We start from the raw sequence: 24,139 nt of genomic DNA on the forward strand, positions 1-24,139 counted from the left end.
TCTCGACCTCTTGACCTCAAGTGACCCTCCCGCCTCCGTTTCCCAAAGTGCTGGGAGTACAGGCTTGAGCCACTGCGCCCTGCTTGCCACACACAGTCCTAAACATTCATTCACCTCTATAGCCCAGTGAGGTGCTCGTATCATTTCTCTTTTACAGTTGAGGAAATGGAAGCACAGAGAGGTTAAATAACATGCCCAGGGCCTCACAGCTGATAACTGCCCCAGTTGGATTATACAGACCCTAGATTTGCTGGTTTCTTAGCTGTGCTGTGCTTCTCCGTTCAAAGTCGTGAAACTAATACTTTTAAAAATTAGAATCAATTATAGCCTATTTCCAGGGTTTAAATCCTGGCTATGTGAGCTTTTGGAGCATGAAGGAATAGATATTCCCAGCAGGGATGTTTGTGAAGCACATCTTGCCATGATAAATGAAAACGTATTTTACCTTCTTTGGATGGGAGTAGCTTTGCTTTGCCTGGTGGTTCTGGCATGTGTCCTGGCGTGACACTGAAACCACATGTATAGTTAATTGGTTGGATGTGGCAGAGTTCAGTTATCTCATGGGAGGTATACCGGAACCAGCCTCTAGAGTATTTGGTGTCTTTCCAAGCCTTTTGCACTACCCACCTTGAGAAGTGCTTATTTTTCCTACTATTAATCTTATACTGGATTTGAAATATTGTGGAATTATTACAAAAGAATTGGGTACATGAAAGCTTATCAAATCAAATAAACTTTAAAATATTGTTTACATCTATACAAATAGATGATTTAAAAAAATTTTGGTACAGAAGGTAGTTATACAGTTAAGTACACTGTTATAAACAAGCAGGCCATCAACTGGGATTTGGGGAATGTTTTTTATTTTCTAGTCTTGTTTGTATTTACAGGGAGTGTATTTTATTCCCATGAGATTTGACTTCTGTGACTCATAAGTAAAAAAACACAGTAAAATATTCAGGGTTTGTGTTTAACATAGTATGATTTTCTCCTGGACCCGATTATTGAGGACAGAATGCTGGAAATGACTATTTTCTTGGTTTCTTTAGCGGTAAACTATAATCAAGAAGTCATACACATAACTTTATCTAAAACACTGTATGCTTTATTTCTTAGAAGACTTACGTGTTTATGGGTGACAGTGCAGTGTAATGGGTAGATTCACACAGACCTGGAATTAGATCCTTGTTATTTCCATTTTGTTGTTGTGTGATTTTGAGCCAGTTACTTGACCTCCAAGGCTTATATTTCTCACTTGCAAAATTGAACTATTATTTACCTTTCAGGATTATTATTTGTTTCGAAAGTAATATATGTAAAATTCTTAATTTACAGGAAAGCTTACTAAATGTTAGCACCTTTTTATTGTATTCATTGTAATTATTGTTATTATAAAATACATTATTATTAAGTCTGGTAAGTATCTAGCACAGTAACTGAGATGTAATAATTCTTTCTATACCCCCAGATCTAAGCCACTCTTGACTGTTTACAGAAAAATCATAGAAGACAGATTCATAAATATTTTGCAAGTAGGATATGAAATATACATTAATTAGTGTGAAGTTTTGTATGATCACTTGATCTGGTATATAATTAATACTTTAGCAAAATGGATAATTGAGGTCACTGTATACTGAAACCTCATTAGTTTGGACTAATTGACCCAAATACTAGTTTGATCTGCAGATTTTTTTTTTCTAGAATTTTGTTACGATTGAGTAGCTACAGTTATTGTTATTAGTCATTAGTTGTTACTGTTTACTTATTCCTCTTAACTTTGGCTTTCAGTTGCTGCTATTCTAAATACCTGCTTCAAGGTATAATTAATAGTTCTAACAGCTGCATTAAGTTATTTATAAGCAGTAAACTTTGTTTTCTTAAATTGATTAAATAGAGATGCTGTACGTTATTATTAGTTAACAAAATCTTTCTCCATAGTACAGAGTTTACTTTTTTTGGAGGAAAGGGAACACGTTTTTCATCAATATTAATGTTACCTCAATGAAATCTATAACAACAATAAGTGTATTTTGCTTAACTTTACATTTAACATATTTTATTTTGTATTTACGGTCTCATTCAAATCCAGAATATTTCAGTTTCTTCTCCTTTAGGAAACTGGCTTAGGCATTTTGTATGTTTATCCTTACACACATTTCACTCCTTTTTGATGTTTAGTTATGTCTTACTATTCTTAAGCTTGACCTTTATTCTGGGTAGCCCATTTATATCTAATTGTTTATGTAATTAGGTTGATTTACTATTTGATATTTCTTCCTTTTTTTTTTTTTTTTGCCTAAGTGTGTTGCCCTTACTCCTTTTCACAGACTATTACACTCTTTCTGAAAGAATTTAGTAGCTTTTTCTTGCTTTATTTGCGGACGGCATTATAATAGCCAGCTTTCCCATCCTCTATTCCTCCTGCTCCCCAACCCGTACCCCCATCCCTTCCTTTTCTTTCTTCCCTTTTTGGGCTTTTAATCTCCATTGATTTGCCTTCTTGGTCTTTTCTTCCAAACCACAAATAATCTGTTTAGTCACAGTCATACAGATATGTCTTTTATTTCTTTTGTTGATAGAAAATGATGGTTCATAGTAAACAATAGTAAATAGCATGCAACTGCCACAGCCTTTAAATGGTGCTACTTTCTCTTAAAGTGTTTGACTATTCACATTAGTCTTTAAAAAAAAAAAAAAGGATCACAAACTTTTAATGGAAAGTTTCAGGTAAATTCCTTTTCCCTTTAATCATTGTAATTTATTTTATGTAAATTTCAGGATTAGAATGGCTGAACACAGAAGAGCCTATTTCTGTCTACAAGGATCTATGTGGAAAAATAGTCATCCTTGATTTCTTCACCTACTGCTGCATAAACTGTATTCACCTATTGCCTGATCTCCATGCATTAGAGCACACATACTCTGATAAAGGTATCTGCTCTTTAATTAGTTTCTAACAGACTGTTCTGGCATAGTCACTGGAAGAGTGGCTGACTCATTAGCTCATAGGAGAATGAACATTTGGCAAGACTTCAGTGATTCTAAAAGTAATCTCTAATCTATGACATGTACCTTTTCATAAAGGGTTAAGCTTAGTGATAGTGGTCTGCCTATCTAAAGAACCAGCATTTAGTATATGGTTTTTTTCTCTGAGGCTAAGGGCATAATTTGCTTTTTTCATGATCAGGTATTTTAAAAGGTCTTTGTATGTTGAGGTTTACTTAAATTTTTTCTATTAAAAAAATAAAATATATGACCTTAATTTTATACTCTTTTCACTGTGATATAAAGGTTTAAAGTTCTTATTAGGAAATGTGACTAGGCTTTCATTAATATTGAATGACATTAACTGCAGTGGAATGCCAAATATAACAGATACTCTTTCATTGACCCTGCTTCATTAAAAAATGATTTATTACAGCTAATGTTTTTCAAAGCACACTAGGAAATCCATTTTTATGGTATTACAGATTCTAAAGATGTAGATTACACTTACTGGCTTTAGAAGTTTGAAAAATTAATTTTTTTTTGTTTACTGTCTAAAAAAAGAGCATGGGAGTAAATGAAATTAATTAAAGGTACCATTTAGTTAGGTTTAAATGAATTGAAGCACTAATCTTAGAGTGGATTAAAAAAAAGAGATAGGGTCACTAATCCTGTGATAGTAAAGATGAGAATAGACGATATATGTACAAAAGTAAAAGATATTCTGAAACTAAACTTTAAAGAGGAAGTGATAGAGAAATCTTCAGTGCAACTTAAACTTCAGATGCTTCTGAATTGTAATAGATTGTATATTAAAATTACCAGTCAAATGATTTATCAAGAACTCAAATATTTCTACTAGCTAAATCCTGTTATTAAAAATATATCTGTATGGATTTAAGAAATGTGGATATCTTATCTCCTAGGTTTTGGATGCCAGTGTTTCTTGTTCAAGACATCACATTTATTGAACATGTTGTTATGTGCAGGGTACTCTGCTAACTGCTGAGGAAATATGTAACAAAATTGAATAAAAAGCATATGGAACCTGAGGAAAGGAGTAAGTCACTTTGCCTAGAAACATTGGAAAAGATTTCTCAGAGAAGGAAACAATTGAGCTAGAACTTGAAAAATGAGCAGGAGTGCAGCTGAAAATGAAAATGGGGCAGAAGGGACAATCCTGGCTGAGGAAGCGTCAGGTAAACAAGCATGGAAGCACAGAGGAGTAGGATTCTTGCTCCAAGAACAGGTAAATAATTTAGTGTGGCAAGATTGTAAGGGTTCATGGTAAAAGTAAAAGGAGACAAAGGTAGGTTAGGTTAGGACCACCTTGTGAAATGCATTGTATAGCGTTCTTAATAGTTTAGACTTTTCCTTCTGTTGAGGATACAGAGATATTGAAGTTTGTTTTTGATTTGTTTTTTAGTAGACAGATGACATTTGTGTTTTAGAATGGCATTACACATGAAGTTAAGAATCTCAAAGTTTACCAGTTCCATACCTAAGATCACCCCTAAAAGACTATTTGGTGAGCGTATGGTTAACCCCATACCTTAAGCAGATTCAGTGACTTCCTAGAATGGATCCTTATAATCGCCTACCACTTTACTGGAAACATTGTTTTTATAGCCTATTGTGACAAAAAATTAAAAATATCTTTATATACAAATACACTTCTGAAAAGTAAAATACTTTGTAAGTGGAGCAAGAATTCACTCTCAGTTTCAACAAAGAATCACAAAGCATACACAAAGAACAGGGAAGTGTGGCCCATTCAAAGGAAAAAAAGTAAACCGATAGAAATTGTCTCTGAAAAATACTTGATAGCCTATCTATGAGACAAAAACTTTAAAACACTGTCTTAAAGATACCCAGATAACTAAAGGAAAATGTGGAAAAAGTTTAAAAAAAAAGTATGAAGAAAATGGAAATAACAATAAAGAGAAAACCTAAATAGAAGCTAGAAAGAAATTCTGAAATTGAAAAGTGGGGACTAACGGAGAGGAGAAACTCACTACAGAGGCTCCTTGATTTATAGTGAAGCTTGATAAACCCATGGTAAGTTGAAAATATTAAGTTGAGAAAGTATGTTTAATGCTTGGTAGCACAGCAGATGGTCTCTGACTTACGTTGATTCAACTTAAAATATTTTGACTTGATGGTGGAAAGGTGATACTCAGTAGAAATCATAACTTCCTAAATCATAAGGAGCTCTTTGACTTACAGTGGGATTATGTCCAGATAAACTCATCATAAAGTTGAAAAATCATAAGTCAAACCCTCATAGGTCAGAGGCCATGGAGAGATTCGAAGATAGATTTGAGTAGGCAGGAAGAAGAATCAGTGAACTTGAAGATAAGGCAATGGAAATGATTGAGGAACAAACAGAACAGAGATAGAAGAAGAGAAAACAGAGCCTAAAGGACCTTGGAACGCCATCAGTCAGACCAGCATATGCATTTTGGCAGAGAATATTTGAAGAAATAATGGTTGAAAACATCCCAAATTTGATGAAAAACATGAACACAAACATCTAAGAAGTTTAGTGAAGTCCAAGTAGGATGAACTCAAAGAGAACCACGCCAAGACACATTATTATCAAACTGCCTAAAATCAAAGAGAAAATCTTGAAAGCAGCAAGAGAGAAGCAACTCATCACATACAAGAAATCTTCAATAATCAGCTCATGTCTCATCAGAAACTTTGGAGGCCGGAAGGCAGTGGGCCAATATATTCAAAGTACTAAAAAGGAACAAAACTGTCAACCAAGAATTCTATGCCTGGCAAACTGTCCTTCAAAAGTGAGAGAGAAAGTAAGACATTTCCAGATAAATAAAAGCTAAGGGAGTTCACTAATAGACCTGCCCTGAAAGAAATGCTAAAGGAGCTCTTCAGGTTGAAATGAAAGGACACTAGACAATAATTTGAAGCCTGTGAAGAAATAAAGATCTCAGTAAAAGTAAATACGTGGGCAAGTATAAAAACTAGTGTTACTGTAACAATGGTGTTTAACTCCACTTTTTGTTTTCTACATGATTTAAGAGACTACTAGATTTTTAAAATTATTCTAAAAGCTAATGTTATTGTAACATCACATTTTGTTTTCTATGTAATTTTTTTTTTTTGAGACAGTCTCGCTCTATTCCCCAGGCTGGAGTACAGTGGCACAATCTCAGCCCACTGCAACCTCTGCCTCCCATGCTCAAGCAATTCTTCTGCCTCAGCCTCCCAAGTAGCTGGGATTATAGACGCCTGCCACCATGCCCAATTAGTTTTTGTATTTTTTTTAGTAGAGACAGGTTTGCCATGTTGGCCAGGCTGGTCTTGAACTCCTGACCTCAGGTGATCCGCCCACCTCGGCCTCTCAAACTGCTGGCTGGAATTAAAGGCATGAGCCACTGCGCCTGGCCTGTTTTCTATGTAATTTAAGAAACTAATGCATTGAAGTAATTATTAGTTTATATATTTGGAGATACAAGGTACAAAGATATAATTTGGGGCTATCAACAACTGAAAGGGATGGGGTGGAGGTGTTAAAGGAGCAGAGTTTTTGTATGTTATTGAAGCTGGCATAAATTCAAATTAGAGTGTAATCACTTTAAGATGTTAAATGTAATTCCCCTGGTTACCAAAAAAAAAAAAAAACTAAAGAGCATACACAAAATGAAATAAAAGAATTTAAATGTTTCACTACAAAATAAAAGTCAACCAAACAAAAAAGAGTACTGTAGGAAATGAGGGACAAAAAAGCTCTAAGGCATGTAGAAAACAAATAGCCAAATGACAGATAAGTCCCTCTTGGTCAATAATGACTTTAAATGTAAATGGATTACGCCCTCTAATTGAAAGGTGGAAATTGGCAGAATGAATATATAACATATTCCAACTGTATGTTCTCTTCAAGAGACTCACTTTAGAGTCAAAGATACAAACAGATTAAAATAGAAAGGATGGAAAAGGATATTCTATGCAAATAGTAACTAAAAGAGAGCTAGGATGGCTATGTTAGTATCAGACAAAATGGACTTTAAATCTAAAAAGGTTACAAGAGACAAAGAAGGGCATTATATACTAATAAAAAGCCCAGGCCGAGCACAGATTGCACCTGTAATCCCAGCTACTCAGGAGGCTGAGGCAGGAAGATCACTTGAGGCCAGGAGTAGGAGACCAGCCTGAGTAACATAGCAATACCTCATTTATTAAAAAATAAAAAAAATTAATATGTAGATGATACAATGGTTATAAACACTTAGGCACTTAATAACAGACAAAATATATGAAGCAAAAATTGACAGAATTGAGGGGAGAAATAGACAATTCTATAATAGTAGTTGGAGAATTATACCTAATATATACAGGACACTCTCCCCAACAAGAGAACACTACCCAACAACAGGATTGCATATGGGACATTTTCCAGGATAGACCATAAGTTAATGCCACAAGTTAATTTCAGTAGATTTTTTTAAAAGATAAAGTATCTTTTCTGATCACAAATGAAGTTAGAAAACAATAACCAAAGGAAAACTGGAAAATTCACAAAGTGTGGAAATCAAAGAGCACACTCTTAAATAACCAGTGGACCAAAGAAGAAAACACATAGGTAATTATTAGAAAATACTTAGAGAAAAATGAAAACAAAATGTGACAAAACTTATGGCACATGGTGAAAACAGGGCTAAGGAAGAATTTATGGTTATAAATGCTTATATTAAAAAACAAATATCTTAATCAAATTTTACACCTTAAGTATCTAGAAAAAGAAAAACAAACTAAACCCAAAGCTAACTGAAGGAAGGAAAATAAAGATTCAAGCAGGGAGAAACAAAATAGATAATAGAAAAGATCAATTTGGGTACAACCAACCAAAAGTTGATTCTCTGAAAGTACCAGAAAAATTCCTAGACCTTTAGCTAGCTAGACTAAGAAAAAAGAAGACTCAAATTTTTAAAATCAGGAATGAAAATGGGAACATTACTACCAATTCTGCAGAAGTAAAAAGGATTATGAGTACTATGAGCAATTGTACACCAACAAATTGGATAACCTAGATGAAGTAGATGAATTTCTGAAAACAACACCTACTAAGACGAAACTATGAAGAAATAGAAAACCTGAATAGACCTATATCTAGTAGCATTATTCTCAATAGCCAAGATTTAGAAACAGCCTAAGTGTCCATTGATGGATCATAGGTAAGGAAAATGTGGTGTATGCGTATAATGGAATATTATTCAACCTTGGAAGGAAATTCTAACAACATGGATGAACTTTGAGGACATTATGCTAGGTGAAAAAAATTCACAATTTTTGCCACACATAAAAATTCAAATACTGTGTAATTTCACTTATACAGGGTACTTAGAGTAGTCTGAATCATAGAGACAGAAAGTAAAATGGTAGTTGCTAGTGACTAGTTAGAGGGGAGAATGTGGAGCTATTGTATAATGGGAACATTTTTAGTTTTGCAAAATGAAATGAGTTCTGGAGATGGAGGATGGCAATGGTTGCACAGCAATAGGAATGTAGTAAACACCCTGAACTGTACACTTGCAAATGGTTAAAATAATAAATTTTATGGAAGAAACCATAAGAACACAAAAATCGGCCGGGCGCGGTGGCTCACACCTATAATCCCAGCACTTTGGGAGGCCAAGGCAGGTGGATCATGAGGTCAAGAGATGGAGACCATCCTGGCCAACATGGTGAAACCCCGTCTCTACTAAAAATACAAAAATTAGCTGGGCATGGTGGCGCGCACCTGTTATCCCAACTGCTAGGGAGACTGAGGCAGGAGAATTGCTTGAACTCAGGAGGCAGAGGTTGCAGTGAGCCAAGATTTAACAAGTTTTAACAACTATTTTAAAAATGAACCTTACAAGGTCAGGATTGTGCACCACTGGGAAGGGAATAGTCAGTGGTGTGTTGGAGCTGGCTCCTGTAGGCTGGTGAGAGCCATTTGTTAAGTATGTAAGAAATTTTATGAGCCAGTGGTAATCTTGAAATCAGCCGTAGTGGGAGTATTTAGACCATGGAAATCAACAAATGCTACAAATCAGAGGTTTTAAAAATCGCTATTCATCCCCCATTCCTCTCACCATATAAAAGAGCTGGTTTATTAGCATATTACTGGGTATGATTTGCTGGCCCAATAACTACTTGTTAGTGTGGTAGAGAATACTGACTAGTGTTTTTCTATATTTGGTTGTTAGAATATTGTTTGTGGAATATATATTTTTTTGAGATTACCGTAGAACTTTAATTTGCCGCAGGCTTGTGAAGAATATTGGAAAAAAGGAAAAGCATGAGAAATAGTTGAGAATGCCATTGTGATGCGTGTTCACAGAGGCTTTCTTTTTCTTTCTTTTTTTTAAATATAACATGGATTTTTTTTTTTTTTTTTTTTTTTACTTTAAGTTCTGGGATACATGTGCTGAACGTACAGGTTTGTTACATAGTGGAATAAATTTTTAACCATTAAAAATATTTTGTAAGTAGTCTCAACATTGTATTTCAAAGAAACATTACTTCTGTAATATGCTGCTATATGAAAATCCTGATAACTTAATAAAATATTTTTATATTGATTAGAAGATAAGTTCAGTTCATATTCATAAAAGCGGACATACCCAGAAATGATCACATGACAGCTCAATAAGCTGTCACTAAGTCACTAAATTAAATTTTCTTTTTTTGTAGTTAAATGTCTTCTTCCATTACTATTTGATGTACTTCTGAATGTATCTGCAGCAGTGCTATTTATGTTCTCGAAGTGACATTTGGCAGCATATTTAAAATTCCATGAAATGTTCCGCTCATTTTACCATAAAGCCAAAAATGCTCCACTGAATAAGGAAGTGTTTATTAATTCAGAACACCTTGAAAGAGGTCCAATTTCATAATCAACTTGCTTCCTCTAAATCAGCTTTTAAACACGGGTTTGTAATAAGGGGCAGTGCCACTTTCACAGTAGTGAATGAGAAATCGCAAGTGCCAAAAAGTTTGAAAGCAAAAAGCAAAACGTATTTAATAGTAATGAATTGTTCTGATGTTTAAACATTTTAAAAGAAGTAACTATGCCCTAAGATTGTTATTAATTAATAATAACTTAGTACATATTTATGTTAAACTGCAACCCTTTTCTACTTGAGAGCTTCTAAGTTTTTTATTTATGGTGTGTACATTAATGGTATGTTATTATATGGTACTGAAATTGAACATAATGGCTATTATCTAAGGAAAAGCACTTTTGTTTTACAGGAAAGCATCTATTAGGAAAACCTTGTGTATTTTCATGTGATTGCTGGGTGTATATTATGTTAATGTATAACTAAATCAGACTTTCTAAAAATCTGAATTTCATATTACTGTTGAGTAAATGCTAGTATTGTCATGTAGTATATGCTTTTTTCTGTTTTGTACTTTATTAAAAATTAGAAGAATGCACTTTTAATTTTAGAGTAAAACTAAGCCTTTAAATAAGTCTGTCTGTAATTTCACTTTGTGTCATGGTTCTCAAACCTCACCACCCCCCCCCCAGCTCCTCCACCAGGTTTGATAGTTTTCATTAGGAGTACTCACTCACAAGATTCAGTTGTACTGAATCAACTACTCAAAAGATAGAGTTGTACTCATGGCTATATTATAGCAAAAAGATACCAAGCAGAATCAGGAAAGGGAAAAGATGCATGGGGCTAGTTGAAGGGAGACCAGATACAAGATTCTAGAGTCTTCTTTCAGTGGAGTCAACCCAAGATGCTCTTAATTTCCTCAGTAATGTGTTGTGACAGCACATTTGGGATGTTGCCAACCAGAGAGGCTCAGAAATAACCAAGGCTTTTCTTGGGGGCTGGTCATGTAGGCAGCTTCTGCTTGCTGTCATGTTTCAAAAGTCCAGACTCTCAGAAGAAAAGCAGGTATTCAGCATAAACTGTGTTGTTTGTACAAACATTTTAGGCATAGTGAGCCACTCTTATCAGTTCTAGGAATGCTGAAAACCCTCTTGAAATCTAAGCTCCCAGAAGCCAGGCAAGAGCCAATCTTGTCTGCACACCTTTTAAAGGATAGCAGCCAGGGTTACTATGTTAACTCTTTCTGCACACACATTATATTTTCTTTATTCAGTAGTTCGTCTATGTATTGTTCTGTGTTCTTAAAGTACTATGAAAATATTACCAATTTATGGCACATTTTCAGATGTTTAGTGTGGACAACAGCCTGACATCAGTGTTTGATTTGCTTTCAAATTTGCTTCTTATTTCTTTTCCAGTTTAGTGTTCAGCGATTTTGATCCTTTCATTTTCCTGTTTCCATTGTTCTTAGTATAAAAATGAAAATTTTGCCTCTCCAGCATCTTTTCCACACCCTTCTCATCCTTCCTCAAGGCTGTTCTAGCCTCCCTGGCTTTCCTTCAGTTCCTAAGTATCATCATTCCTCTTGCTTTAACACCTTGACACAGTGTTCCCTCTGCCTGGAATCATTGTCTCATCCTTTTTGTCTAGTGAAGCCATGGTTGTCTTCTGGATCTCAGAATGTCACCATTACAGGTGTTTTTTTCTTTTTAAACATCTTTCAAAAATGCCTCAAATATTCTCAGTCCTTGCATTTAACTAGGTTTTTACATTGCTTGTGATTAAACTACACGTTCTACTATAGTATATACAATTGTAATTGAGTGCACTTAGAAGTATACATCTCTCAATAAGACCTTTGAAGCTTTAAAAATACGTATTTTAAAAAGTGGTTTTATTACTAATATTTTAGAAGCAGTTATATATTTATCATGTTTTTTGTTTGTTAGTCAGAGACAAGATCTCACTCTGTTGCCCGGGCTGGAGTTCACTGGTGCAGTCACAGCTCACGGCAGCCACAAACTCCTGGGCTCAAGTGATCTGCCCGCCTCAGCCTCCCAAAGTGCTGGTATTACAAATAGCCTGAGCCACCATGTGTGTGTGGTTTTTGTTGTTGTTTGTTTTACTTCACTGAAAAGAAGGAAGTTATAATTTCTGATATAGTTTCTCCTTCCCTCATTCCATTCCTCCTTGCCCTCTTCTCTCCCTCTTTCCTGTCTCCCTCTCCTTTCCTTTTCTTCTGTATTTTCTCTTAAATGGAGTAATTTTGATCCCTGTATTGGCAAAGGATTCATTAATGGAAGAATCTTTTACACCCGCTTTTTACTATGCATGATTAACAGAAAAAGCAAAATAATTTAAGAAAAACCTGAATATTGAGGTTCTTACAGAAAAAAATGGGAGTGGATATTTGGCAATTGTGTTTCTATGTACATCAATATAGATCTCCTATTTAGACAATATGATATGGTTTATTATACAGATTTATAAATTCCTTCAGTATTTATGTCCTGTGAAATCATTCGTTTATGTACTAGGCACTGTACTGGAGAATAATAAAACATGCATGGGCACTATGTAATTAGTAGGCATTATAATCTAACGAGAAGGCATATAATTAAATAATCACATACATATTTTTATAATTTCTGATTAGTGATCTATAGAAAAAATTATAGGCTGCTATGATGACATAGAGTTTAATCTGGAAGAAATCTTTCTTATGAAAGTAAAAATTGAACTTCAGTTCTAAAAGACAATGTGCCTTTAGTAGGTGAAAACAGATGAGAACATTCCAGTCAGAGGGAACACTGTATGTCAACCCTGTAAAGCAAAAGGAGTAATGATATTATTGAGGAACCAAGGGAAGTCCTAGAATATACTGCAGGAGGAAAAGGGTGTGGAGAAGATGCTGGAGAGATGAGATTTGTTATACTGGAAACAATTGAAAGCCAATGAAGGATTTTCTGCAACAAGGTGACATGATCAGATTTGTGTTTTTAAAAGATCAGTGACTTCAGGGTGGATAACTCCTTGGTGGACAAGCATGTATGTGGGAAATCTGTGACAAGGCTGTTGTGCTCTCTGTGAGATCAGATAACAACTTGAAACCAGTCATAGCTGATAAGAGCAATAGGACTTGATTGTGGATTAAGTATGGATGATGAGAGAGGGCTGATTGGTTATTACAGAGATGTCCTATATTGTTTTTTTGCTTGTATAATTGGATGGATGATGGTGCCATTCAGTGACAGGAAACACTGAAAAGGTCATATTTGGAGGGGAAGGTTGTGATTTTAGTTTGAAATATCTTTGAAAGTTGCACTTCATTCTCCATAGGACTTCCCATTTTTCTTAGGATAAAGATATAAATCTTTACCATGACTTATGAGACTGATCCCATCTGTATGTTTATTCTCATTTTGTCCCACGTTCTCCCTTGTTCTCTGTGCCTAGTCGCTTACCTTCGTAAGTTTCTTCTATCTTTCATGCTTCGTCTTTGTAGGTGCTGTTGTCTTTCCCTGGAATCTCCTTCAGTGTTCTCTGCACCTAACACTTCATCATTCACCTCTCACTTCAGTCATCACTTCTTCAAGGAAATGTTGGGATATATTCATCAGAAGGAAAATATGTGTGATACATGATAACATTTTATGATAAATATTACATATATATAATGTACATAAAATGTATATGGATTTAACTCATGGATTCTTATTTAAAATACACTGGGTTATAAATCATTACTGTGATAATTTATTTTCGTGTTCAAATTGTCCAAGATTTGACTAATAGGATCTCCTTCAGGCTGTGTTCTGTGTTCTTTTGGCATTTCTTTGTCCTTTTTTGAGCCCTTCCTTACTAATCACACCAAAATATTTCCAGATGTATCTAATGTTTTTCCAGTCCAACCCGGAGTCAGCTATTTCTCTAAGGAGCTTTGATTCCTTTTAGTAGGGAATGGTGTTGAGAAACCAAGGTCTGGGAACTAGATGTGCTCATTGCTACTATGATGTTTTTGCTTCTAGTCTCTCAGATAATTCAGAAATTACTTAGGCTATTCCATCCCACTTCTCAGCTTCCCCCATTAGATTATGTTATTCATTTGAAGTATAGTTAGATTTATTTTTTTCTATTTGTATTTCATTTTAAGTCCTCCTCCCTATCTTTGTTGACTTTGTTTTTCAGTGTGTAAGACAATATGGTCTTCATAGTGAGGATGAAACAGATACTTATTCTATCCACCCATCCCTTCTAACTGTTCCTGCCTTCCCATTTCTGTCCCATATTTTTAAAAATTTCTTTTTTTTTTAAACAAAACATGACATTCTGCAGACATTTTTATACATTCGCTTTTTTCATGTAAAAATTTATCCCAGGAGTCACTTCATAACAGTTCATAGAGAACTTCTTGACTTTTAAAAATAACTGCATAGTACTCCACTGTGTGTGTGCCATACCTCTTTCAGCCACTCTCCTATCCTGTGTGTTTGCTCTTAGATCATTCCATATTTAGCAATTATAAGCAATAAATAATCTTGTGGGTATGCTTTTGTCTTGCTGGTGGAATCGCCTAAGGATAAATTCCTAGATGTGGCATTGCTGGGTCAAAGTTAAGTAAATATGTAGTTTCGTTAGGTATTGCCTAATTCTCCATCAGGAAAGTTGTACCAGTTTGTATTTCTACTAGCAGTGTGTGAGTGTACCTCTTTCTTAGGTGCTGCTTCAATAAAATGTTTTGACATACTTTTTAATTTTTACCAATCTAATAGGTAGGAAATGGTATCTTGGTATAATTTTAAGATGCATTTTTGAGTTGAGTTAATCTTATGTTTATATGGCTGTTTATTGTACATGGAGTTTTGTCTGCCATTATATCCCCTAACTGGTTATTGTTTGAGTATATAAAGGCTATCGATTTCCATGTGTTAATTATGTATTCTATCTTCCTGAATCTTCTTTTTTTTTGAGACGGAGTTTTGCTCTTATTGCCCAGGCTGGAGTGCAGTGGCACAATCTCGGCTCACTGCAACGTCCGCTTCCCAAGTTCAAGCAATTCTTCTGCCTCAGCCTCCCAAGTAGCTGGGATTACATGGCGCTTGGTTAAGTTTGTATTTTTAGTAGAGACGGAGTTTATCCATGTTGGTCAGGCTGGTCTCAAATTCCTGACCTCAGGTGATCTGCCGGCCTCAGCCTCCCAAAGTGTTGGGATTACAGGCGTGAGCCACTGCACCTAGCCCTGAATCTTTTATTATTTGACTTAGTTTTATAATTGAGTCTCTGGACTTTTCTTGATGTACTGTTATATCTCCACATAGAAATTTTTCAGTCTTATGCCTCTAATTGATTTCACTTGTCTAATTATGTTGGCTAATCCCCCACACACCACCCCAATTTATTGTTAAACAATAGTAAAGATAGTAGGCATTTTTTCCTTATTCTTTATCATATTGGAAGTACTTCTGTTTTTATACTATTGGAAATACTTCTATTTTATACTATACTCCTATTTTTATACCAGTTTCTGGTTTTATACTCAATTAAATTTAATCTAAAGTATGAAAGATTAATGTAAATAATTATGTGTCAATAAACCTGATTATTAAAAAGAATCTATCTCTGCTACTTCTGGGTTTGGAGGAGGATGGTGGCCACCTGATGTTGAATCTCCCCACTGTCCCTCCCCTCTGTTCCAAACAATAAAAAAGGGGAGAGCAAGTAAAACCACACTTGGCCCTGCATTTCACGATACTAGGAGACAGAGAATATCATGGCTTCACATTACATGTAAGTTCAGAAATAAACTAAATTCCCATAAAGGTTCTATTGCTGTAAGTCTGTGGATGCCAAGAACAAGTATAGGAGAGACTTAAAAGACTCCATGAGAATAAGTAGAGTAGTTCAGAGTACTTAGACAAAGCACAAACAGAATAGTCTCCTTACCCCCAGAAAGAGAAGCTCCAGTACAAAGTATAAAATACTGAACACAGGTTTGGATATACTAGACCGTATCACCAGCTCTTAAAAGAGTGCAGGACTAGGGAAGCCTCAGAGAAGTATTGCTCCTGGGAGATAATCAGCTATCTAGGAAAGATGTGGTTTCCCTTGGAGACAGACCACTGAAGGGAAAGAAGGAAATACAAGGGAAAAGCTAAGGTTCTAATGGAAACAAAAGAGAAAGAAGATATACCAACCCCTCCTTCCACCAATGCTATTCATAAATGAAACTGCCCAGAAAAAGGAAACTGTCAGAAGAGGGCGCTGTCAAACTAGGAACCCTGTTCACAAAATGAAGAGGAATAGAAAAAAGCAGATCACACCTATATAAAAACTACTGCAAAAAATGCTGAAAGTGCAATTCAGAGTTAAAATGTTGATACAGATTCTCTAACAATCATAAAATTGACAAAACTGTAACACCTTCCTTCATACTGGATTAAATATCCTCAGTCAGCATTTAGGAGTAATGAAAAAAACAGTTTGAATCACAAATTAGAAAACTAAGAAATGGACAAAAAAGAAAAAAGGAAAGGAGTGTTAACTGAATCCAGAAAAGAGAAGACAAATTCAAAATTGTATTACAAATGAAAACTAAGTTTGTCCAAGGGACAATAAATTTGTATAAAAATTTATTAAGGGGCATTAAAAGCAGGGGGGATCCCTAAATAATGAAAATGAGCTTAAACAAAAAAGTTAAAAGGTTTAAAGAAAAAAATGATTGAATTGGAAAACAGGCAGAGGAGGTCCAACATAAGACTACTTGGAGACCCTCAAGAAAATCAGAACAGCTGACTGGAGCAAATATCTAAATTAGAATCAAGAAAACTTTCTGGAAAGAAAAGAAACCTTGAATCTACATATTGAAAGGGCCTACCAGGTACCAGGGAAAATTGACCCAGAACAGTCCAAGAAGTATCCTAGTAAAATTATTATATTTTAAACATTGAAAAACAGAAAAGGTAGTTTACAAAGACATTTAAGTTTGACCATGCTTTTCACAAATAACTTACAAAGCAAGGCAACAGTACAGTGACATTTCAGAAATCTTAATGAGTGTAAATAATAAACGAAAAAGATTATATCCAACCATTTGTCCTTTAAGAATCAATCAAGGTTAAAGAAAAACAGTTTGAATGTCCAAAAACTCAGAGAGTACTGTGCACATGTGCCCTTTCTGGTGAATCTACTATAGGGAGATCAAGGGAACCATAGGTGAGTAGGGAAACTGCTAATGGATGGATGGAGATTTTACACATGTAGAGCTAACACCAAAACTAGGAATTACAGTTTTGGTATATTAGTCATAGTTTGATCAGAGAAGCACAACAACTGGGGTTAATAATGAGAGAACTAATAGGGGATTCGTTTTAGGTAGTTGACCTTATGTTATTGGAGTTACATGGCTAACCAGTATATGTGAGGCTGTTGCTTCTGTGTGCTCCTGCAACCCACCTGAGTTTGCTAACTTTTCAGGGTCTTCAATCAGAGATGTGTGTGTATATGTTCTTGTGCTTTGGTTTGGAATTAAAGTGTAATTGTTGGTAAATTATATCTCCTGATGGCAGGTCAGGCGGTTGAGAAGGAAAGATGGATATAAAGTAGCAGAGAACAAGGGCAAACCAGAAAGCACGTGCAAACATGAGCTAGAACTCACAAGGATAAACTGAAACCTATGTAAACTTCAGTTTAGATAATGAATTGGAGCAAAACACTCATCTGGCCCAGAAATTGGAGATACGGAAGGAGAAGATCTACAACCCTGATATTACTGCTTTCATTTGCCTCTCATATCTTTTTTTTACCCCTTTATTTTTAGCCTTTCTGATTCACATTTTCTTAGATGTATCTTTTATAAAAAGAACTTATCCAAATCTTTTTCTTTTAATAATGAGTTAAGCCCATTGGTATTTATTCGTATGGCTGGTAATGTACAAATATTATGTGTATTTGGTTATATCTGTTGTGTTTATCAACATGATGCACTTTCTTTGCTGTTTTATTTTCCTAATCTCTTCTGATATTTATAAATGTTTACATTTATCTTTTGTTAATCTTTGTACTTACAACTTTAAAAAATAATAATAGCAAAATTTGTTGAAATTTTACTTTACACTAGGTACTATGCTAAATGCCTTACACAGATATCTCTTTTAATCCACCTGACTTACAAGGCATTTACTATTATTTTCCTCATTTTGCAAATGAGAAAACAGATGAACAGTTAAGTAACTTGCCCAAGGTAACAGGTGTGCAGTCCTTCCCACACTGCCCCACCACCTTTACCCACATTCTCCAGGCAACCATTCCTCACTGCATCTTTTTTCCCCAGCTGCTTTCAAGGTGTGTGTGTGTATGTGTGTGTGTTCAGCCTTTGGTTTTCAGCAGTTTGTTTATGATGTGTCTAGACATGGTTTTAATTTGTGTGTGCTGAGCTTGAATTCTCTAAATTTGTATATTTAATCAAATTTTGAAAGTTTGGGCATTATTCAGTTATTTTTTTCTGCCCCAATCTATTCACTTTTTCTGGGATTCCAGTTATACTTACTTAGATATTTTGAAACTGTTCCACAGGCCCCTAGGTTCTGTTTATTTTTGTTTCAATCTTCTTTCTCTCTTTGTGTTCTTTAGATTGGATAATTTCTGTTGAGCTGTCTTCAGGTTCATTAACCTTTTCTTTGTCATGTCCTTTTTGCCCATGAGATCATCCAGTGAACTTGTGGTATTTTTCAGTTCTAAAATTTTTAGTTATTTTTTATAATTTCCATTTCTCTGTTTATGTTTCCGTCTTTTTACTTACTTCATATGTGTTTTTCTTTACCTCATGGAGCATAGTTGTGTAGTTGCTTGAAAGTCTTTGGTAAGTCGAACATCTGCTTTATTTTGGCATCGATATCTCTTGATTTTTTTCCCCCCTTGATAGTTGACCATATTTCCTTGTTCTTTTCTTTGAATGTCAGGTAATTTTGGATTGTATCCTGGACGTTGGAATGTGATGATATGTGAACTCTGGGTTCTGTTGTAGTCCTGTAGGGAATATTGGTAGCTTTATTTTAGTAGGCATTCAACCCTCTTAATTCAAATTATAACTCTGTCTCATCTTCCATCAGCTCCCTCTCCTTCTGTAAACCCAGTTATTCAGTTCTCAGCTCCCCAAGCATTTGCTACACTTTTTTGAGTCTGTTCCATGTACTGTAGTTTAGAGGTTAAACTAAGACTTGTGAGTGTTCATACTCAGAGATAAGGAGTTGCTTTCCCCAACTCTTCTCCTCAGGGTTTCTCCCACACTGTCCAGGTTACGTGGTTTCTTGGGCCAGAGTTGCAGCCAGGTTTCTATTGGGAGTTTTGGCTCCCCATACAGCTCCAAAACTGGAACCCACTCTCAGGGCAAAGCTAGGAAAAGGATGGAAAAATAAAATAAAATTGGCAGTTCACTCTTCTGTCACTTGCTTTTCTGAGTTTTGACCCTCCTGTACAATCTACCTGGTTTTGTTTACTTTTCTCTGTCTTCAAGCAGGGTGTGTCTTCAAGCATGCATGTTTGTGTTTTGATTCGGAATTAATAGTTGTAATAAAAGCATGAGCTTCTGGGAAATTATACCTCCTGATTTGTGTGGTTTTATTTGTTCATCTTGCAGGTTTGAGTAGTTTTTGATGGGTGTGTTGGGAGATTTGAATGTACTTAGCTGTTATTATCTCTACTAGTTTGGTAGTAAATATTGAAATTTTTCACTGAATCCAGCCTAACACTTTTTTTTTTTTTTTTGTCACTAACTTCTTGAAATAATGTATTGATTAGATAAGAGACGTATGTTGTTTTCAGCAGTTATGTCTACAGAAAGGCTTGTTCTAAGAACCATACAATAGGAATTTTAAATAAATCAAAAGCTTTGTATTATGGAAACATCTTGCTTATATTTATTCTGTTAATCTGTAATGTAAAGTTAGATCAAAAAATATAAGAGAGTGATATAACAATAAATACCTCCCAAAAGCAGACATAAGCAACTGAATTTCAAAGGGGCTTATTATAGGTGGAAAAAATTTCCACATTTAATAAGAAAATAAAGATTATTTTTATAGCGTTATCTAACTAAAAGAAAAAAGGAGTTTTAATCCTTCAATAACCATATGAATTTGATATGTGTTTTTATGTGATAATCAAGATTGTTACGAGATTTAAATTTGTAAGTTTTTTGTATGTGTGTTAAAATGCAGTTGAAGATCCTAGCGTAGTTCTACTTTTTGTTTTTTTTGATCTATGGACTTTTAATATTAGTGACCCAAAACCTAATGTGTAGATGATGATATTCAAACATAAATATTTAATAATGTTTAACATACAATGTTTTCCTTTCAGATGGTCTTCTCATAATTGGTGTTCACTCAGCTAAGTTTCCAAATGAAAAAGTCCTGGATAACATTAAGAGTGCTGTTCTTCGATACAACATCACCCACCCTGTGGTTAATGATGCAGATGCCAGCCTTTGGCAAGAACTAGAAGTTTCCTGCTGGCCAACTCTAGTCATACTTGGACCTCGCGGAAACATGTTGTTTTCTTTGATTGGAGAGGGACACAAAGATAAATTATTTTTATATACTTCAATTGCTTTAAAGTATTACAAAGACAGGGGGCAGATCAGAGATGATAAAATTGGAATAAAACTCTATAAAGATTCTTTACCACCTTCACCATTGCTGTTTCCTGGCAAAGTAACAGTAGACCAAGTTACTAATAGATTGGTAATAGCAGACACTGGACATCATAGAATTTTGGTCGTTTGGAAGAATGGACAAATTCAATATAGCATTGGAGGTAAAGCTTCTGATTATGATATATAATATGTTTTACAGTAAAAAAAAATAGCTCAGGTAAATATAAAAGTTGAAATGTCTAAATGAAAACTAATTATAGAAAAGTGATATACATTGACTTAACTTCCTAACAAAAATTTTTTGTTAGTTAATGCATGATGTCTGAATTAACCTCTTCTCACTCCCTCATAAAACAAACAGAAACACTGAAAAAGCTCCAGGTGAAAAAGAGGAAATAGTTCAGCTTTTAGATACATTTGTATATTCTATCTTTTTTTTTTTTAACTGCTGTACTTACTGTTTCTTATGAAAACATAATTTTGGATTTCAGACATTTTAAGTAGAAGTATTATGTTTCACTTTCCAACAAAATGTAGCCATATCTTTTTAAAGATCATGTCAGTGCCCCATGAACTTGAGAAGTAGTTTATAAAATAATTAAGCTAGAATTTATGCATAATTTTACTTTTCTCTCTTTCTTTCCATAAGAACTTGAACATGTGTCTGGATCTATTTCCAGAATAGAAATAGGTGTAGCAGAGTATAAGTATCATGCAAGCATAGATCATTTTATTCTATATCTCCCTGGTCTTAGATCTAAAACTACCTCTTGGTTACATGTACATAATTAATAAACTCTACAGAGTACATTCTTATTAATCTTACTTATCCAAACTGACATCTGACAACATGCTAGTCAAAGACAAAAGTAATTCATCTCTTTGCAGTCAGTCCTGTTTTAGTAATATATGCAGCATTAGTACATAAAGTAGGAATGTCTCAGTTCCTAATATAAAAAAGCTAGTTGTAGTCCTATGCCCTGATGTTATTCTTAATGTGCCAAGATACAGTAGGTGTTGTGTTTTGTGGTGTTTGTTTTGTTTTGGCTACTTGGTATTTTGATTTATGACAGGCAGTTATGAGAATTGAATTGTTACTCAAAAAGTGTCTTTTTTAGCAGCTTGAACTTAAGTGGTTTTAAAGTGTTTAATAGATTCTGTGATTTTCAAAATAGTGTAGGTGAATATTCTTTGTTAAAAGAGAAACCAAGCTACACTGCCCAAACATATTTCTTTGTTAAAAGAGAAACCAAGCAAGCTATACTACCCAAACATATTTCTAGAAATACTGTTACCTTTTGATATAGTTATTCTTTAATTTTTAAAAAAGAATTATTTGGTCAGATACACTCAGGAAACACTACTTTAATGTTATCTAACAGATTTTTGTTGGTGATGGTATAATATTTCTCGAATTTTTTACTCTGCTAATTTTCCTCATGAGGGGGTATAGTACGCAATCTTTTCCAATCTCGCATAACCACAGAACTCTCCCTTTTTTTTCAGGGAACTCTTATCAATATCAACAATAATAATAGTATTATTAACAATTATAATTACAGCAGACACTATATGTCTGGCATTATTCGAAACATTTTACTTGTATGAACTCATTTTTGCCTGCACAATGCTATGAGTTAGGTAATTAGTTCCATTTTACAGAAGAAAAACTGAGACACAAAGAACTTGCCCAAACCACCAGCTAGAAAGAGACAGACCTGGGATTTAGACAGGGTCTGTTGGGCTCTTGAGTTCGTTTTCTTTTTTTTTGAGACAGAATCTCACTCTGTCACCCAAGCTGGAGTGGAGTGGCATGATCTCGGCTCACTGCAACCTCCATCTCCCAGGTTCAAGCAATTCTCCTGCCCCAGCCTTCCAAGTAGCTGGGATTACAGGTACCTGCCACTATACCTGGCCAATTTTTTGTATTTTTAGTAGAGATGGGATTTCATTGTTTTAGCTAGGCTGGTCTCGAACTCTTGACCTCAAGTGATCTGCCTGCTTCGGCCTCCCAAAATGCTGAGATTACAGGTGTGAGCCACTGTACCAGGCCTTGAGTTTGTTTTCTAGCCACTCCATTACACTACCTTTTTATGGCTGCCTCGGACGATGGAGTTCCACAAAGCAGTTTGAACTGCTGATTTAGAGGCCTTGAATGGCTTGTTTGCTGGCCAGGGGAGTAACAATTACATTTTATTGTGTTATGCTCTCCACCCTTGAAACTCTACATGAATTGTTAAAACTGAGAAGTGTACTAGAATCACTCTCTCTCATAGTGTGTACGATATATCGTAGGACTTTGTGACAAAGTGAAATAGTAGATAAGGATTCTTCATCTGGGGTCCTTGGGCTCCTAAAGGAAAGGCTTCAGTGGTCCTCAGGATCTAGGATTGTTTGCAACAATTTAGCCATGTGTATTTTTCTAGGGAAAGGGCTTGTATTATCCAAGGAGCATATCTTTCAAAAATGTTAAAAATTGTTCATCTGTTGAATAATTGGAGTTATTTTTAAATCTTTGTAGTCTAGGTAATGGATAATTAGAATGCTTTTAAAATTATTTTCTTCACTATATGCTACTATGCTTAAGTGCACTAGTAATTACACTATGAGCCCTGTCATTAGCAAAACTCACTCTTAAGAAAAATGGTCCTTGAGGAACATTTTAGTTTTTATATGGACATACCATGTTTTTATATTAAATATTAAATATTAAAATCCCAGCATTAAATACAAGTTTGTTTTGTTTTGTTTTACCTTGAGATCACTTCTTAAGTGGGAAATTTTATCTCATTTTAGGACCCAACCCTGGAAGAAAAGATGGAATATTTTCAGAATCAACTTTCAATTCTCCACAGGGTGTAGCCATAATGAATAATATCATATATGTGGCAGACACTGAAAACCACCTTATAAGAAAGGTAATTTTCATTTTAAATTTGTTTTAATACTTATAATCAGAAAAAGTGAATTGTATTTGCTACATTAAATATTTGAAGTTAAAGGGTGATGCTTATGTATGTCAATGTCCTTGTTCTGCTTTTTTTGAGGTACTTACTTTAGTTTTATTCTCAAGTATCCTGTTGCTATTTGTGTCAGTATGTCGTTACCACAAAAGAAAACCCCACTGAGTTCTTTTTTTAACCCTTTGTTTCAAAGCTGTGTCCCTAACCACTCAAAAGCTCCTCATTTTGAAGTATTTTCCTAACTACTAGTTTACAATGATCCTTTGTCCTTTTTCAGTTAAATTTTCTCAAACTAGAAAAAAAATCATATCACTCCTGCTTCTCTTCAACTCTTATGCTTTGGCTGGAAATACTGATTAGCCAATTTGTCTTAAAACTTGTTTTATCTTATTATAAAAGTAATATGTGTTCTTATTTCTAAAAAGTCAGCTAATACATAAAGCTAAAAAGAAAGTCCCCTGACCATCAATTCCAGTTTCCCAGAGGTAACCATCCACTGTTAAAGTGTGTGTCTTTTTGGAAATGTTCTACTCTTATAAAAATAAATTGATATTAAAAAGCCTATTTGTAGAGAATTTTTTTAAACAAAGGTAACGATACTATGCATACATAATGTTTTGTAGGTTTTTCTAACTTTATTTTTTTGCATATTAGTCACCTGAATGATATGACTATATCACATTTCA

At 34.7% G+C, this 24,139-nt stretch overlaps 1 protein-coding gene across 6 annotated transcripts in view; it reads left to right on the top strand.

The window, feature by feature from the left end:
- Positions 1 to 24,139, top strand: part of NHLRC2 (NHL repeat containing 2) — a 60,850-nt gene that overhangs the window by 1,118 nt on the left and 35,593 nt on the right. For 3 of the 6 annotated variants that reach the window (XM_050805669.1, XM_050805668.1, XM_050805667.1), the window contains 3 exons: positions 2,782 to 2,934; positions 20,196 to 20,651; positions 23,287 to 23,408. In XM_050805669.1, coding sequence (XP_050661626.1) covers positions 2,782 to 2,934; positions 20,196 to 20,651; positions 23,287 to 23,408 — 731 coding nt within the window. Of the gene's footprint in view, positions 1 to 2,781; positions 2,935 to 3,914; positions 4,238 to 20,195; positions 20,652 to 23,286; positions 23,409 to 24,139 lie in introns of those variants that run through there. The other 3 variants (XM_050805670.1, XM_050805671.1, XM_050805672.1) reach the window with 3 other exon arrangements.

The sequence above is a fragment of the Macaca thibetana genome, chromosome 9 (assembly GCF_024542745.1).
Source record: "Macaca thibetana thibetana isolate TM-01 chromosome 9, ASM2454274v1, whole genome shotgun sequence".
Taxonomy (NCBI): Eukaryota; Metazoa; Chordata; class Mammalia; order Primates; family Cercopithecidae; genus Macaca; species Macaca thibetana.